A 17,059-nucleotide genomic window follows, 5' to 3' on the forward strand; every position below is an offset into this window, starting at 1 on the left:
ATACTATTATATAATATTTTGACAATATTCAGCTGTTTTTCTGCAGCTGCTGTTCATAAATATATTGAGATTTAATTATATTTATAAAATATTTAATATGAATGAAAATAATAATTTTTATTTATTTAATGTTGTGTGTGTGTGTATATATACATACATAACACTCACCAACCACTTATCACACACCCATCCAACTGCCTGTTAATGCAAATTTCTAATCCGCCAATCACATAGCAACCTTCAACCTACCTGAGTATTGATGCTGACCATGTCCATCCCTTTATGACCACAGTGTACCCATCTTCTGATAGCTACTTCCGGCGGGATAATGCACCAAAAGGGGGTCCAACTACAGTACTAGTAAGGCATACCTAATAAGGTGGCCAGCGAGTGTGTACTGTATATAGGGCGGCACAGTGGATGAGTGGTTAGCACTTGGCTTTAGTGTGTATGAGTGTGAATTAATATGGATGGGTGTTTACCAGTACTGGGTTGCAGCTGGAAGGGTATCCACTGTGTAAAACATATGCTGGAGTAGGCGGTTCATTCCACTGTGGTGACCCCAGATTAATAAGGGACTAAGTCGAAGGAAAATGAATGAATGAATGAATATACATATATATATATATATACTTCATTGAATCTCCTAAGACAATTTGAAAATAATATAACGCTTTTAAGAAAATAAATAATATATGGTTGTACAGTATAAAAATCGTGTGTGTGTGTGTGTGAGCTGTAATGGGAAATTCCACATATTATTTGACTTTTAAACCGAAATATTTCTAAAAGTGCTCTTATATTGCTAAACAACATGATTTATCTCAGGTTCAGCTCATTAAAGGGAAGTTCACCAGGATTATAAATGTTTATGAGTTTCTTCTGTTGAACACAAAAGAAGATAACCTGAAAAATGTTGGGAAAAGCAGCCCAAAGTACAAAACATATTAGGCTAATTTTCAGTATATCTTCCTTTGAGCTTGAAAAACTCTAACATGACTCAACAATGACGACAGGATTTTCGGTTTTGGGTGAACTGTCCCCTTAATGAAGCGAGCCGTAGATCTTGTTATTGCTCTTTAGTAACGTTCATTAAAAACGGTCATATCTAAAGACTAACAAAAGAACATACAGTATATGGGCTTATATTCTAAATGAACGCAAATCTCCTGCTTTGTTTACGTGGATCCGTCTGTAGAAACAGAAGGGATGTGTTGGGAAAGCCACACGACACCGCTGCTGCCATCTAGTGGACCAATTATGGCAAAGCGAAAATTCCCGCCAAAACGAAAATTACCTCACTATTTACTCTCCCTCAGGTGGCTCTAACGCTTCATGGGTTTCTTTCGCTCTGTTGAACACTAAAGAAGATATTTTGAAGGAAACTTCTTTAAACATTGACTTCCATAGTAGGAAAAACAAAGACTCCCTTTAACTGCCCGCTCTACCAAATGGTTGACAAAAAAATGAAACATAATCCTGTTGCACTACTACACTTGATTTTGGTTTTATTGTAAAAAAAAAACAACAACTAGAAAACATGTTAAATGAGAATCTGAAATATTTTATGTCAAACTTTATAAAATAAAGGTGATTTTGTTTATATTTTTCAATAAATTAGTCTTAACCTTCATATTTTTTCTGATTTTCATAGTATATGTGTTTCTTCTGGTACTTTTACCATAAACCGACAAAACCATTTGGTAGTCGGCGCAATAGCCTAGTGGTTAGCATGCCGACAAATGTTGCAGTAGCACGTCAGGGTGTCTCAAGTTCGAGTCCCGGCTTGAGGACATTTCCCCACCATACCCCCCTCTCCTTCTCTCCATCTTCGCTTCCTGTCTCGTTACTGTCCTATCTAATAAAGGCAAAAAGGCCTAAAATAAATCTTAAAAAAATAATACAAAATTGGTAGAGGTTAATATTTTAGAATTTATGGGATGTGTTGAAAAAAAAATGCATCGACATTGGGAGTTAAGAAATGCAATCCAAATGTTTGTTTTTTTTCTTGGTGGGGCAGTTAAAGGGTTACTGAAGTCAGCGGTTAGATTAGAGTTATAGACACACTGTAAAACATAACATCACCATTTGTTCAGCGCACTACTTATTCTGTCAAACTAACAATTGTGAATAACTATTGATCTACATAAAATATATGTTACGTCAACAATATTCGCTATAATGTGTCTACATATTTTACATATTTAAGTTTTCTGGACAAACATTTTTGTGTTGAACGGGAATGTTGGTATTTAAATAATTCGGCATCCGCTGTGTAAAACATATGCTGGATAAGTTGGTGGTTCATTCCACTGTGGTGACCCCTGATGAATAAAGAGACTAAGCTGAAAAGAAAATGAATGAAATGCATTGAAATGTTTCTTTGCAGTCATTTGTTGTCATCACACCAATTATAATTGTTGCAGTTTGTTCATGAAATGTAAGTTTTATAGGTGAAATAGTTTAAAATTAATGTTTTATTTGATTTCATACAATTTAAATGGATGTTTAAAACCTGCAGGGCCTGAAGAATTATACATCTCGTTACATCAATTCAACACAAAAATATTAAAAACTATAAGAACATTATGTTAAAGGGCATGGGGGTTACAAGCGATTGACAAAAAAAGGGCCACAATATTTGTCAAACTGTAGTGAGTTTATTGATCACTCCGTGTGGGCGGAGTAATACAGAAGGGTGAAGAGGCTGTACGAGTGCTGTGATTCCAGAATATCACACGGCTATCAGCCAATCAGATTGGAGAACCAGACAGAACTGTTGTATAACGCTCATAAATATATATATAATTATTATTGAGACTAATCTAGCTCCATAAGAAAATATAGTGTTTTTGTAAAACGAAGGAAACAAACAGGATGTGCTTTCTGCCATCTTGTGTGTCCATTTCTGATGTTGATTGTAATGAAATAACGCACACCTTTTGTTAAGCTACTTTGGAACAGTAATTATAGTGGAAAGCATCGTACCAAAAAAACTGAAATTGAATTGAAATTAAATTGGTATATTCCTCAGCCTAATGAAAACATTTTCACATATTGTCAAGTTCAGGTTTATCGATGTTAATCTGCTAAATGCATTCGATTTTTGCTTTGTTCGTCAGACAAAATGGCAGAAAGCGACACAGAGCTCTTAAATCAGTCAATCAAAGTCCTGAAGTAGGGTGAATGTAGCGCCAGGATGCTGTTTAATTTGCTTGGTTTGGAGTAAAGACAATTCAATAATGCATTTACTACATTGGGAATATTAATTAATGAAAATGAATGAATGATTAACTGAAGCGCAGACCCTCCACACATTAGATTTGACAGGAATGTGACCCTGGACCACAAAATGTATGTTGCAGTGGGGTATTTGAGGCAAAATCCCAAAACATACGCTTTAGGTTTAAATGATTTATTGTCCTTTTACACCACAAATCACTGGAGTATTAAGGGAAGATCATGTCCATGAAGATATTCAGTGAATTACTACTCGAAATATATCAAAACTTTAACAATTTAAGATGATTTTCTCAGTATTGACATGAACCCTCAGATTGCAGAATTTTAAATAGTTGCCTCTCAGCAAAATATAACAATTCCAGGTGACGTATAAGTGTGCTTTCACACCTAGACGTTTCGGAACCGAGACAGTCCTCACTGCAGCTTGATGACTAGACCCACACTGAATCTGCGCATGATTTTCCACAGATTTCCAGCCCATCGTTAATTATGTTTATTTACTTGCCATCGACGAGATGATCCCAAGGTTTCCATATCCTGGACCGGGCCGTATCCCGAGCAGCTACTGTGGTGGTCATGGAGGAGTGGAGAACATGAGACTGATTCCTGTGACGCTCCAGAGACAGACGAGTCTTCGCTGAGGCCAGCTTCCAGCCTCCGCCGCTGAGACTGCAGCTCTGCACAAGACGTTTGGCCAGCGGAGAAATTAAAATGGTCGTGCCCAACTGAGTCTGGTTACTCTCAAGGTTTTTTAATTCTTCACTTTCGCCATTTAGTGAAGTTTTTTTCCCTCTCCGCTGTCGCCACTGGCTTGCATGGTTCAGGATCTGTAGAGCTGCGCATCGTTGGATTTGCTCTTCAGTATTTGGACTCTCAGTAGTGATTATTAAACCACACTGAACTGAGCTCAACTGAACTGAACTTAAACACTACAAACTGAACTGCACTGTTCCTATTTACTGTGACCTTTTATGTGAAGCTGCTTTGACACAATCTACATTGTAGAAGCGCTATACAAATAAAGGGGAATTGAACTGAATTGAACTTGAGTAAATGTGTGTAAATCTTTTATTCAGTTTATAAAAGAATGACAGTAACATTATTGATTATTATGAAAATGTTCATCTGATTTATGTACAGTGCAGTTTGTACAGTAATATTTTCTGTCTTTTAGTAGAGATATTATATGAGAGACTTGCTTTGTTTACCAAATGAAGTGAATCTAATTGGATTTGCATTTTAAACATTAGAAGTTAAAAGGATATTATTTTTTATTTCACATATTAAGGTTTTAGTTATGATACTCCCAAAATAATTCAGCAGAAATCTGCAGATTTTTAACCAAAATTCTCAGCAGAAATAGCAAAAAACGTCTGCAGATTCCGTCTGGGCCTATTGATGACGTACTGGACCAGGTCCACTGAGTAATCGTCTACACCTCCCCCTACCATAAACCCAACTGTCACAGTAGTATGGGCGTTACAGTGGGCGGTACAATGTCCAATACGTACTGGACTGCAGCGAGAACGTATAACATTTGATTATTTTATTGTGTTTTAGCTATTAAGTTTATGAACTTTCATATAACTCTATTATGCTTTTCATATTTTTCTGTACACCCCTGGCATTGTTTTGTCCCGTTAGCTCGGTTCCTTTGGCATATGTGAATCCAGCAATCGTTCTCTGACGAGCGCGTGGTCTGGGCTCGATTGAAACGAACTCTGGAGGGGATCAATTGTAGTGAGATAGCAATACGATCCAACGAACTAACAAAGCAGGCTATATCACAGTGTATTATGGATATGTAATAGCCATCTATACGGCTATATGCAGGGAGAATGATGAGTAGGGCAGCTTTCACTTTCGTATTCTACATGAAATGCACATTTACCAGTAGGATTGATGGCAACTGAACTATTACCGAGAGCTGTTTATCCGTTAGGACAACAGGCTGACATTACCATCTGATTTGCATATTTTAATCGTATAATATTTTGTATTAGGCATTGGCATATTGTTTTGTTCATATTTCTGCACTGACAAAGTAAGATCAACACTGATCCGCTTCATGATCAGACTGCAGTCTCGCTTCATCTGTTATTTCTCTCTATAACGTAAGCCTATAATGCAGAATCCTAGCCAACGTTATTTTTAAACTCATAATTAATAATGAAAACTAAATTATTGAATGTCTTATTCTTATTTTAAAATAAACAATTAAATGTCACATGAATGAATGGCGATAGATTCAATACATAGACTTGTACAACCCCTGACAACTGAAATGAGGCTCTGTATGAGAAAGTCTGACCTCTCTGAGTTATAGTCTATTTCAGGGATGGGCAAACTCGATCCTGGAGGGCCGGTGTCCCTGCATAGTTTTGCTCCAACCCCAATCAAACACACCTGCTTGTAGCTTTCTAGTGATCTTAAAGACACTACTTAGGGTGTTCAGGTGTGTTTGATTAGTGTTGGAGCAAAACTCTGCAGGGACACCGGCCCTCCAGGATCAAGTTTGCCCATGCCTGGTCTATTTGGTTATGAGGTGTGTGGGTGTCAAAATTAAAAGTGCATCTTTGCACCTTTAATGTCTTATTGCTTATCATTATTAGTTAAAAAAGCAACGCATGACAGCTGAGTGGAATTTGTGGGAAGAATAAACCCTGAAACTCTGATCAATGTGGGGAGAGTTTACTCGCACGTGACTTGTTTGAACTATTTTGCACCCTAAACCTCCACAAATGGACACTTATGACTGGTTTTATGGTCCAGGATCACAAATATGTTTCTTTCTAATGAAAATAATGTCAAAAATAAATAATTAATATATATATATTTATGGGTGAACGTTATCTTTCCAGCCTGTCATCATAATTCCTAATCTTGTGAAACCCTCAATAAAATAAATAAAATAAATACAAAGTGCAGGACATTCTGCATAAACACACAGATTTACAGTAGTTATGTATGTTAATAAACATATTAATGCATTAAACACACACTGATTGCTCAAGTCGAAACAGAACAGAAGGAATCTCTCATCGTGTACACATAGGGTGTGTCCCAAACCGCACACTTACCTACTATTTAGTGCATGAAAAACAGTATTCATACCATTAGAAAAACAATATGAGAAGTGAGATGACCTACTACTCCCGAGATTCTGAAGTGCGCATATGATGTACGCTACGCTATCCCATGATGCACTTAGAGAGAATTCATGAACGTGGGTGAATTGAGACAACCGAGGTGTGCAGGTCGAGTGATAAAGACAAAATGGCTGATGTAGTACGTCCAAATTCCATCCATACTACTCACATTCATACTATTTGAATTGGGTCGTGTAGTAAATTCAAATGTAGTACCTACTCGAGAAGTAGGCAATTTTGAATGCAGTCATACTATTATATACCATTAACTAAATAAAGACATTTCTCTAGATCTTTCTATAGATCAAATTTCTTTGGACTTGACTATATAAAAATATAGAAATTATTGCTGTTTCTTAATGATGAGGATCAGTGCTGGAGGTATTTGCATAGTCCCGCCTCTGTCCGTAAGGAAAGGCCTAGGAAAGGAACTCGGAGGCACTAAGTGTTGATTTAAGGGATGGATCAGTGTGTACTGCGTCACCTGTGCTACATGGCTGTGCTGTTTTCTGTTTGCTCTGTGCTCTGCTGTTTGTATATGAAGGTCAGGAGGAACAGGGCCACGTCATGGGACGTCCAATAGGCTGTGTGTGAGGTCACCGCTGACCAATAGCGGCTCTCCACCATACCCTCGCGCAGCTCGAAGTCAATGCGGTGCTCCATCTCCACTGCGACACACCAGCAGACATGAGGAGATCAAATAATCAACATTAATTATGCCTCACAGCTTGTGCATGACCACTGCTTTAAATTAAAGGGACAGTTCACACAAAAACGGAAAATTCTGTCATCATTTACTCAAAAAACTTCCATACTAGACTTCCGTAGTAGGAATAAAACATACTATGGATGTCATCCATCCATTTTCTTTTCAGCTTAGTCCCTTTATTAATCTGGGGTCGCCACAGTGGAATGAACCGGCACTTATCCAGCACATACAGCGGATTCCCTTCCACCTGCAACCCATATCTGGGAAACTATGGATGTCAATGGATGCTTATTCTTCAGAATATTTTCTTTGGTGTTCGACAGACGAAAGAAACTCATAAATGCTTGGAACCACCTCAGTGTGAGTAAAGGGGATGTTTTCAATTTGGGCGAACCATCCCTTTAAATTCTCTTCAGCACATAAAAACTGCATTTATCCGATTATAAATACAGTAAAAATATTTATTTTTTTTTGGAAAAACTACCATTTAAAAGAATGTTTATGTTAATATACTGTAAAAATGAGTGTTTAGCTAGGCATAACACAAGTCATTTGAAATATATTTATCATTTGTTTATGTTGGATATTGTTAGCAAATGCTAGCTTCAGTTCACTGGGGTTTAGCATCATATCATCGTCCTTCATGTGCAGAGCTGTGTTCGCAGACTCTACAGCGGAGCATATGATAAATCCAGCAGTTTGACTTTTCATATGTATAGACGTATGTTTGACTATATTTGATATTGATAATGGCAGGCTGCGATGTCAAGGGATGATAAATGATTATTAATTATCATTTTTTTGTCATTTTAATGTGGGATCTTCAAAAACTACAACCCCATGTCAGAAAAAATTGGGAGAGTATGGAAAATGCAAATAAAAAAATGAAAGTAGTGATTTTTAAATTTACTTTGACTTGTATTTCATTGCAGACAATTCAATAAACATTATTTATGTGTTCCCCGTGATTTTTAATGCTTGTTGTTGTTGTTTTTTCAAAATAAACACATATTCTAATTTTTGATCTTGCAACACATTTCAGAAAAAGTTGTGACAGGAGCAGTTTAGGGCTAGTAATCAGGTAAACTGGTAAAATAATGATGTGATTTGAAACAGGTGATGTCAACAGGTGATTGTAATTATGATTTGGTTTAAAAGCAGCATCCAAGAAAGGTCTAGTCCTTTAGGAGCAAAGATGGGCTGAGGATCACCAGTTTACCAACAAATACGTGTGGAAATGATTGAAATATTTAAAAACAATGTTCCTCAAAGAAAGATAAGACGACATTTAGATATTTCACCTTCAACAGTGCAGAACATCAGTAAATGATTGAAGGAATCTGAAGGAATTTTCAGTGAGTAAAGGACAAGAGTGCAAGCCTAAGCTGAACAACCGTGATCTCCGATCCCTCAAGCGACACTGCATCAAGAATCCTCATTCATCTATTAGCGATATCACCACATGGGCTCAGGACTACTGCGGCAAACCTTTATCAAGCACCACAGTACATAGTTACATCCACAAATGCCAGTTAAAACTGTACTGCGCCAAAAGGAAGCCCTATGTTAACAGTGTCCAGAAGCACCGTAAACGTCTCTGGGCTCAGAGGCATCTGGTATGGACCATCACACAGTGGAAACATGTACTGGGATCAGATGAAGCAGTATTTCAGGTCATTTTTTGAGGAGAAATGGACGTCGTGTGCTCTGGACCAAAGAAGAAAAGGATCATCCAGACTGTTTCCAGCAACAAGTCTAAAAGCCAGGATCTGTCATGGTATGGGGTTGTGTCAGTGCCCTTAGCAAAGGTAACTTGCACTTCTGTGATGCACCATTAATGCTGAGAGGTACAGAGAGATGTTGGAGCACAATATGTTGCCTTCTTTTCCATGTATATTTCAACAAGACAATGCAAAACCATGTTACAAAGTCCTGACTGCAGAGGAAGAGGATACAGGTACTTGACTGGCCTGCCTGCAGTCCCGACCTGTCTCCAACAGAGAATCTGTGGCACATTTTGAAGTTCAAAATGCATCAACGAATACCCCGTTGCCCACCTTAAGACTTGTTTGCAGGAAGCATACTGTCCACATCTTTTTCTGATTTGTATGTCAATCATCCAGACAGGAGAAAGCAGTAGCTCGAGACTCAGCTAAAAGGTATGTGTGTGCTGCGCCGGTTTTGCTACCTCGAGAATCAGTCAGAGATTTTCTTACTATGAGAGATGATGAAAAGGTCTGCGTCACTTTGAATTGTAAAACACGTAATGCTAACCTGGTCAAGTGAAGAACATTTTCATGTAGGCAATCGCATAGCAGCTTTTAGTCTCCTTCCCTAAGCTTTGCCATAGAGGCAGCCTTAGCATTAGCAGTTATGCTTTTTAGGCTAAAGGTTTCAGGCTTGCCGTCAATAGGCTGAGATTAGTACCAGCTGTCCAGCTTCAGAGATATGTCGATGTGAATGGAGTTGTTTTTATTTACACCTCAATTCAGAAATGTTAACCAAAGTTATAGACTTTCTCTCTAAGAATATCAATTGGTAAAAATAATGTCATCTGATGTGTCCATTCAGAAATGACTGTAATATTCTATCTATCATCCTTTAAAAACATTGTACTGACACACTCAAGTCTTTAAACAGTAACATGCTCTCTCATGTAAGTGAATTAAAGGGACTGAGCATTGGTTGTACACACCTGTTGCATCAAATAGTGAGGAGGATGAGGAAGGAGGAATGGCTGAAAATGTGAAAGTGCTTTGGCTGTCCTCGCTGTCCCCCATCCCAGAATCCACAGCTGACGGCAGACTGGGAGAGCGGGAGAAATGAGAGAACAAAATCCCACCGATGCCCTTGCCAAGGCTCGCAGCACCTGCACAAACACCAGATTACACCTCACTTTTCACACAATATCCACAGCAGCATCAGCTCTACACTCAGTCTCTGAAGGAGGTGGTCAAAGATCTGGGGCCTCATGTATCAGCGCTGCGTACGCCAGATTTCACGCTCACATTTGGATCTACGAACGAAGAAATTAACGTGAGAATGTGCGTTGGTCCATGCCAACTTCATGTCTGGCGTACGTGCATTGCTTGTGTGTGTTTGTTTTATTTCCATTGGCGACTCCTAGAGGCAAATATGTTAGATTGCACACTACAAAGTGTCTTTGAACCGTGCAATAGCAGCTGTATGGGACGGGATCATCCGCATGTCTAGCAGGTAAATAAGGTTTCCATACCATGCAGTTGACCAGCCAAACATTAAAGCGCAATTTGAAGCGATTGCCTGATGTTTTCCTGATGTAATCGGAGCGATCGACTGCACGCACATTGCTATAAGGCACCATCTGAAGACGAATTTGCCTACGTGAATCGGAAACATTTCCATTTAATAAATGTGCAAATAATATGTGATGCTCAAATGTGCTTAACTTATTAATGATTCCTACTTGTCTTCCTCGTGATGAAGAGTAGGCAAAATCTGATATGTAGTGGGGGAAAAAACGAAGAATTTGTTCGTCAGACGCTGAATTCGAACCGGGTTTATGGTCGATCGTGTCAAAACATGTTGCCATGCGCTTTACGAGCCATTACGACCATTTCTTTTTTAATTCACTCACAGTGCGATGTTCAGACCCCACTGCGTTAACCGCATTAGCTAAACTCTCCCACTCTATTTTTTTTCTTTTGTTATTAATTCCAGAGGAGAAACTTGCAAACAAAAAAACGTTTTTCTCCGGTCTACCTCCGAAAGGAGCACCTCCAATTCACATTCTGTGAAGTTTCTCTTCTTGATTGCTTTTGCGTTTGGTTTTGCCAAAGTAGAGTGATTACCATATTTATACAGGGGAGGAGGCAGAGAGGGGTTTTGCGCTCGTGCACGTGCGCTCAGTTTCACGTTAATTCGGATGTACAAAGAGAATAAGCGTGGGATTACGCGTACGCAGTGTTTCATCCATCTGATTTTTTTACTGCGTCCGCACAAAGCTGTAAATGTGTGTACGCAGTAAAAAAATCTAAATCAAAAATCAGTAAAAAAAATTCTGATTGGTCACATTGCCCTACTCTGGTCAGATTGCTTTACTCTTCTTTGATTGGTCAGATGGTTATACTCTGCTCTGATTGGTCAGATGGCCCTGCTTGGTAGTGGTTGAAGAGATGGCTTTACTCTGCTTGGTCAGATTGTCCTTTGATCTGATTGGCCAGTCTGCCTTTCTCTGCCCTTATTTGTCAGATGTTCTAGTACGCTATGATTGGTCAAAATCAACTGCGCATTACCCCTGAATTGCAGCTCTTGTAAATATGGTATCAGTGTTGTCATGTCATTGTCGTTTGGAGTCCTCATACTTTGCAAAAGCAGTTAAAGTGTATTTGCTTTGGCAGTAGATAACAGTGTCTTCTAGTACAGTGTTTCTCAACCACATTCCTGAAGGACCACCAGCACTGTATGTTTTTTGACGGCTACTTAGTCTTTCACACCCATTACAGGTCTTTCAGTCTTTGCTAATAAGCTGATGATCCGAATCAGGTGTGTTTGGTTAAGAAGACATGAAAAAAGTGCAGAGCTGGTGGTCCTCTAGGAGCATGGTTGAGAAACACTGTTTTAGTTTGTTTTCGAATTAAAACTTTACCTAATATGCTGGCCTTGCCCAGGTTGGTGATGGACTCTCCGTAGTGTCTCCTGGCCAGGACAGGCGAGGTGCTGGGACTGGAGCCGTTCTCCATGTCAGACGCTGTGTCTTTGCTTGTGTTTAGATAAGTGGGTCTGATCTCATCATATGGCGTGGGGTTGATGGTGTTACACCTACAAAATATTCATTAAACAATTCACAATTCAAGTTCACAACAGAGAAACCAATCAAGCAATAAAAAATGACACCTTTAAACGAGTGAATCCCCCTGGGCCAAAGCAACATTACAAACACATCATAATTATGAACTTAAAGGGATAGTACAACCCAAAAATGAACATTTACTCACTATTTACTCACCCTCCGGTGGATTCAAACCTTTAAAGAGTTGTTGAACACATTAGATGATACTTAGAAGAAAGGTGCAAACCTGTAACCACTGATATCCATATAGGTAAAGCATATACTATGGAAGTCAATGGTTACAAGTTTCTTCAAAACAAAAACAAAGTAGGTCAAACAGGTTTGGAACAAGTAAAAAATGGGTAAATGATGACAGATATTTCATTTGTGGCTAAACTATCCCTTTAACCAGTACCATGTGTGTGTATGCGAGTGAGTAAACTTGATTTAAAATGTAATAAATGTTACGTATCTACTAAATACACTATTAACATCTATTAAGATTCATCTATTTCATCATGTCAGGACTCACCAGTGTATCTGAACCGGTGCGATTTTGCTATAGTGCTTTAATACCAGAGGCTCCAGTCGGTAGGCCTATTAGACAGTGAAATATCTGTTACAAACAGTGTCAGATTAATCCACTGAGCTGAGTTACAGAATGAGACGTGGTTTTACCACAGGATCTGTCGGGTGGAAGATGTTGAAGAGGCGCCGGCAGATGGATTTGGGCATGATGTGGTCCTGATGACCAGTGTTTCCAGGCCGGATCCCTCTCAATGCCAGGAACACAGCCAGAGGACAACCCATGCAGAAGAAGTTCTCCACCTGCAAACAAACTCAGCTTCATACACATGTAATCCATACACATGTAAAAAAACACAGTGAGTTTTGAGGTTATTAACAGATGGTTTATATCTGGATTAAATATAATTTCAACTTATTCCTAAAGGAATTTGTCAATGCATGGTGAAAGACTACATTACCCATGATGCTGTCTAGATTGTATGAGAGCTGACATCACTGTTAAAGTCACTACATCACCTTAAACTTCAGCGTAGGGAAGGATGCAGGTTTTGATTCCTTCAGGCCGTGAAGCTGATCTCGTAGTTCATGTAACCTGTTACAAACACAGATTTTTTTTCGAATTATAGCATTATTTCAGATTATTTTAAACACAGATTATCACAGATTACTCATTTTTTTCTGAAGAAAGAGTGTTGCTCGTCTATGCAAACCTCACAATTACAAAAATGGAATTATTTGCCAATGTTTTTGTCCCATCCGGAGTGATCATTGTATGTTGTGAAGAGCTAAATACACTTAGGTTTGGCTTAGATTGTTCCTAGAGACCTTTGTCTGGTGAGCTGCACTTCCTCCAGCAGGTGTCGCTCTTCATAGCTGCTCCACTGTGAATCTTCGGCCTCCAGCTGATCGTGGTGCTCCTGCAGACAGAAGCGCACAGGATCCCACCCGGTCATGATGTCGAAGGTGATCACGCAGCCCAGAGAGTGGGAGATGATGGACACTTTACCACCGTTCCGCTCAAATTCGGGGTTTCGTGAGCAGAAGAGAGAGTAGAGGCGGTTGAGCTCCTGCGTCAAACCTTTAGTGATCTGAAAAGATGAACATTGGATATGCATATATATTTCTACAAAACACCTCATTGGTCAGCTGGAGAGACAGATATTACTGTTTGAAAGCTTCATTTTATTTATTAAATGTGTCAGTAGTTACAAAAGATTTCCATTTTAATTTAATATTTTCATCAAGAATCTAAAAAAGCAAGGTTTCCCAATTGTTTAATAGTTTTTCCAACATTAAGATTGATCAAAATGGCATATTAAAATAACTTGAGAAGGATCCTGTGACAATAAGCATTGTGTTACTAATAATCACTGTCATGTCCACCTGTGTGAGCATCATAACAGGAGATGGTTTGTAACATAAAACACCTAGACTCTACGATGAACCCAACTCCAATAAAATAGAAAAACCTATCAGCACTTGACAGACCCTGGCTACTATGTGTCAATATTCTGCCATTTTAAAGGTTCCTAATTGCTTGTTGGTCAGATTAATCTACTCTGCTCTGATTGGTCAGGTGGCTCTGCTCTGATTGGTCAAATGAGTCGACATTTGCTCTGATTGGTCAGCCAGCTCTACTTTTTTTGGTCAAACTTTCCTGTTCAGTAGTGATTGGTCATGCTCTACTTTGCTCTGATTGGTCAAATGAGTCTACTTTCCTCTGATTGGTCAGACAGCTCTACTCTTTTTGTTCAGACAGCCCTGCTCTTTTATTCAGGCTCCAGAGCTTTACTTTGCTGTGATTGGGCAGTCTATGCTCAGTTCTGATTGGTCAGATGGCCTAATTTTGCTCTGACTGGTCGAACAACTCTACACTGCTCTGACTGGTCAGACGACTTTGCTGTGATTGGTCAGGCCCTTCTCTTCTCTGATTGATCAAATGCCCCTTCTCTGCTTTGATTGGTCAGATGGCCCTTCTCTGCTCTGATTGGTCAAATAGCTCTACTCTGTCAGACTGGTCAAATGGCTCTATTCTGCTCTGATTGGTCACATGGCTCTACTCCGCTCTGATTGGTCAAATGGTTCTACTCCGCTCTGGTTGGTTAAATGGTTCTATTCTGCTCTGAATGGTCAAGAGACCCTACTATGCTCTTGATCACATGGCTTAACTCCACTCTGATTGGTAAGATGGCTCTACTTCTCTGATTGGTCAAATGGTTTTACTCTGCTCTGATTGGTCAGATGGTTCTACTTTCCTCTGATAGGTCAAATGGCCCCAATTTGCTCGACCAAACGGCCCTACTTTTCCCTCATTGATCAAATGTCTCTACTGTGCTCTGATTGGGCGATGGCTCAAATGGTCAACTGGCTCTAAATTCTGTTCTTGATTAAATGAGGTTACTCTTCTCTAATTAATCAAATGGCCCAAACTATGCTATGATGGGCAAAATGGCCCTACTATGCTCTGATTGGTTAAATGGCCCTACAATCCTTTGATTGGTCAAATGGCTCCACTCCACTCTGATTGGTCAAATGGCTCTACTCTGCTTTGATTGGTCAAATGGTTCTACTCTGCACCAATTGGTCAAATAGATTTACTCTGCTCTGATTGGTGAAATGGTTCTACTCTCCTCTGATTGGTGAAATGGCTTTACTCTGCTCCGATTAGTCAAATGGCTCTACTCTGCTCTAATTAGTCAAATGAATGTACTCTGCTCTGATTGGTCAAATGGCCCTACTCTGCTCTGATTGGTCAAATGGCCCAGTCTGTTGTGATTAACAAACAGTTTAAAGCTGATACAAATATGATTGTGAATTCCTTGACCAGTTTGAAAAGGCATTATGAATGTAAAGAGCACGCAGATCTTTAGCTGAAGCCTCACCTCGTCTCTGTAGAGCGGGCTGGTGTAGTACATGATGTCCATGGCGCTGCTGTTGAGTAAATCCCTCAGGCCTCTCACTTTATCTGGCGTGATGGACTCCACCGTGTCTGCAGTTCAACAAGGGAAATCCCTCTCAAAGTGTGTATACTCAGTGGGATTATCAGCAACTGTATCTTTCAGTCATCATTTCGCTATTAATGTTAATGCATCTGCTTGTTTGAGTTGTTCTGTTTGCACAGCTGACAGACGGATGAAAGATGATAACACTCTATTCTCTGCCGTCTGCTTAAACAATGTATGTGTGTGTTTGTGTACTGGTGCACAGGAGTGTGATCAGAGCAGCTGTCAGAGAGATGCAGACTGGCACGTGTCTTACCGCCATCCAGAGCCAGTTTGGATCGCCATTCGACCGGCAGGAACTCCACATGTTCCTCTGCCTGCTCAGCAAAGTGCTTCTCCTCCATCTTCCTCACTGCTTCACGCAGCCTGAACAGAAACAAACAATTAAATACCCACTGTTTTCAGTAGAATATACACTCACCGGCCACTTTATTAGGTACACCTGTCCAACTGCAAGTTAATGCAAATTTCTAATCAGCCAATCACATGGCAGCAACTCAATGCATTTAGGCATGTAGACAAGATGATCTGCTGCAGTTCAAACCGAGCATCAGAATGGGGAAAAAAGGAGATTTAAGTGACTTTGAACATGGTTGTTGGTGCCAGACGGGCTGATCTGAGTATTTCAGAAACTGCTGATCTACTGGGATTTTCACGCACAACCATCTCTAGGGTTTACAGAGAATGGTCTGAAAAAGAGAAAATATCCAGTGAGCGGCAGTTCTGTGGGCGTAAATGCCTTGTTGATGCCAGATGTCAGAGGAGAATGGCCAGACTGGTTCCAGCTGATAGAAAGGCAACAGTAACTCAAATAACCACTTGTTAAAACCGAGGTCTGCAGAAGAGCATCTCTGAACACACAACCTTGAGGCGGATGGGCTACAGCAGCAGAATACCACACCGGGTGCCAATCCTGTCAGCTAAGAACAGGAAACTGAGGCTACAATTCACACAGGCTCACCAGAACTGGACAATAGAAGATTGGAGAAACGTTGCCTGGTCTGATGAGTCTCCATTTCTGCTGACACATTCAGATGGTCGGGTCAGAATTTGGAGTCAATAACATGAAAGCATGGATCCATCCTGCCATGTATCAATGGTTCAGGCTGGTGGTGGTGTAATGGTGTGGGATATTTTCTTGGCACACTTTGAGCCCATTAGTACCAATTGAGCATTGTGTAAACGCCACAGCCTACCTGAGTATTGTTGCTGACCATGTCCATCTCTTTATGACCGCAGTGTACCCATCTTCTGATGGCTACTTCCAGAAGGATAACACACCATGTCATAAAGCCTGAATCATCTCAGACTGGTTTCTTGAACATGACAATGAGTTCACTGTACTCAAATGGCCTGCACAGTAACCAGATGCCAATCCAATAGAGCACCTTTGGGATGTGGTGGAACGGGAGATTGGTATTATGGATGTGCAGCTGACAAATCTGCAGCAACTGCGTGATGCTATTATGTCAATATGGAGCAAAATCTCTGGTGAATATTGCCAGTAGCTTGTTGAATCTCTGCCACGAAGGATTAAGGCAGTTCTGAAGGCAAAAGGGGGTCCAACCCGGTACTAGTAAGGTGTACCTAATAAAGTGGCCAATGATTGTATAGTTGT

At 39.9% G+C, this 17,059-nt stretch overlaps 1 protein-coding gene across 2 annotated transcripts in view; it reads right to left on the minus strand.

The window, feature by feature from the left end:
- Nucleotides 1-2,640: 2,640 nt before the first annotated feature.
- ddhd1a (DDHD domain containing 1a) overlaps nt 2,641-17,059 on the minus strand; it is a 34,602-nt gene continuing 20,183 nt past the window's right edge. For both annotated transcript variants that reach the window (XM_056476624.1, XM_056476623.1), the window contains 9 exons: nt 15,698-15,807; nt 15,322-15,428; nt 13,265-13,527; nt 12,956-13,031; nt 12,590-12,739; nt 12,444-12,508; nt 11,729-11,901; nt 9,797-9,970; nt 2,641-7,060 (listed from right to left, as the gene is read on the minus strand). In XM_056476624.1, the coding sequence (XP_056332599.1) occupies nt 6,882-7,060; nt 9,797-9,970; nt 11,729-11,901; nt 12,444-12,508; nt 12,590-12,739; nt 12,956-13,031; nt 13,265-13,527; nt 15,322-15,428; nt 15,698-15,807 (1,297 nt within the window). In that variant the 3' untranslated portion in view covers nt 2,641-6,881. The remainder of the gene's footprint in view (nt 7,061-9,796; nt 9,971-11,728; nt 11,902-12,443; nt 12,509-12,589; nt 12,740-12,955; nt 13,032-13,264; nt 13,528-15,321; nt 15,429-15,697; nt 15,808-17,059) is intronic.

The sequence above is a fragment of the Danio aesculapii genome, chromosome 17 (assembly GCF_903798145.1).
Source record: "Danio aesculapii chromosome 17, fDanAes4.1, whole genome shotgun sequence".
Taxonomy (NCBI): Eukaryota; Metazoa; Chordata; class Actinopteri; order Cypriniformes; family Danionidae; genus Danio; species Danio aesculapii.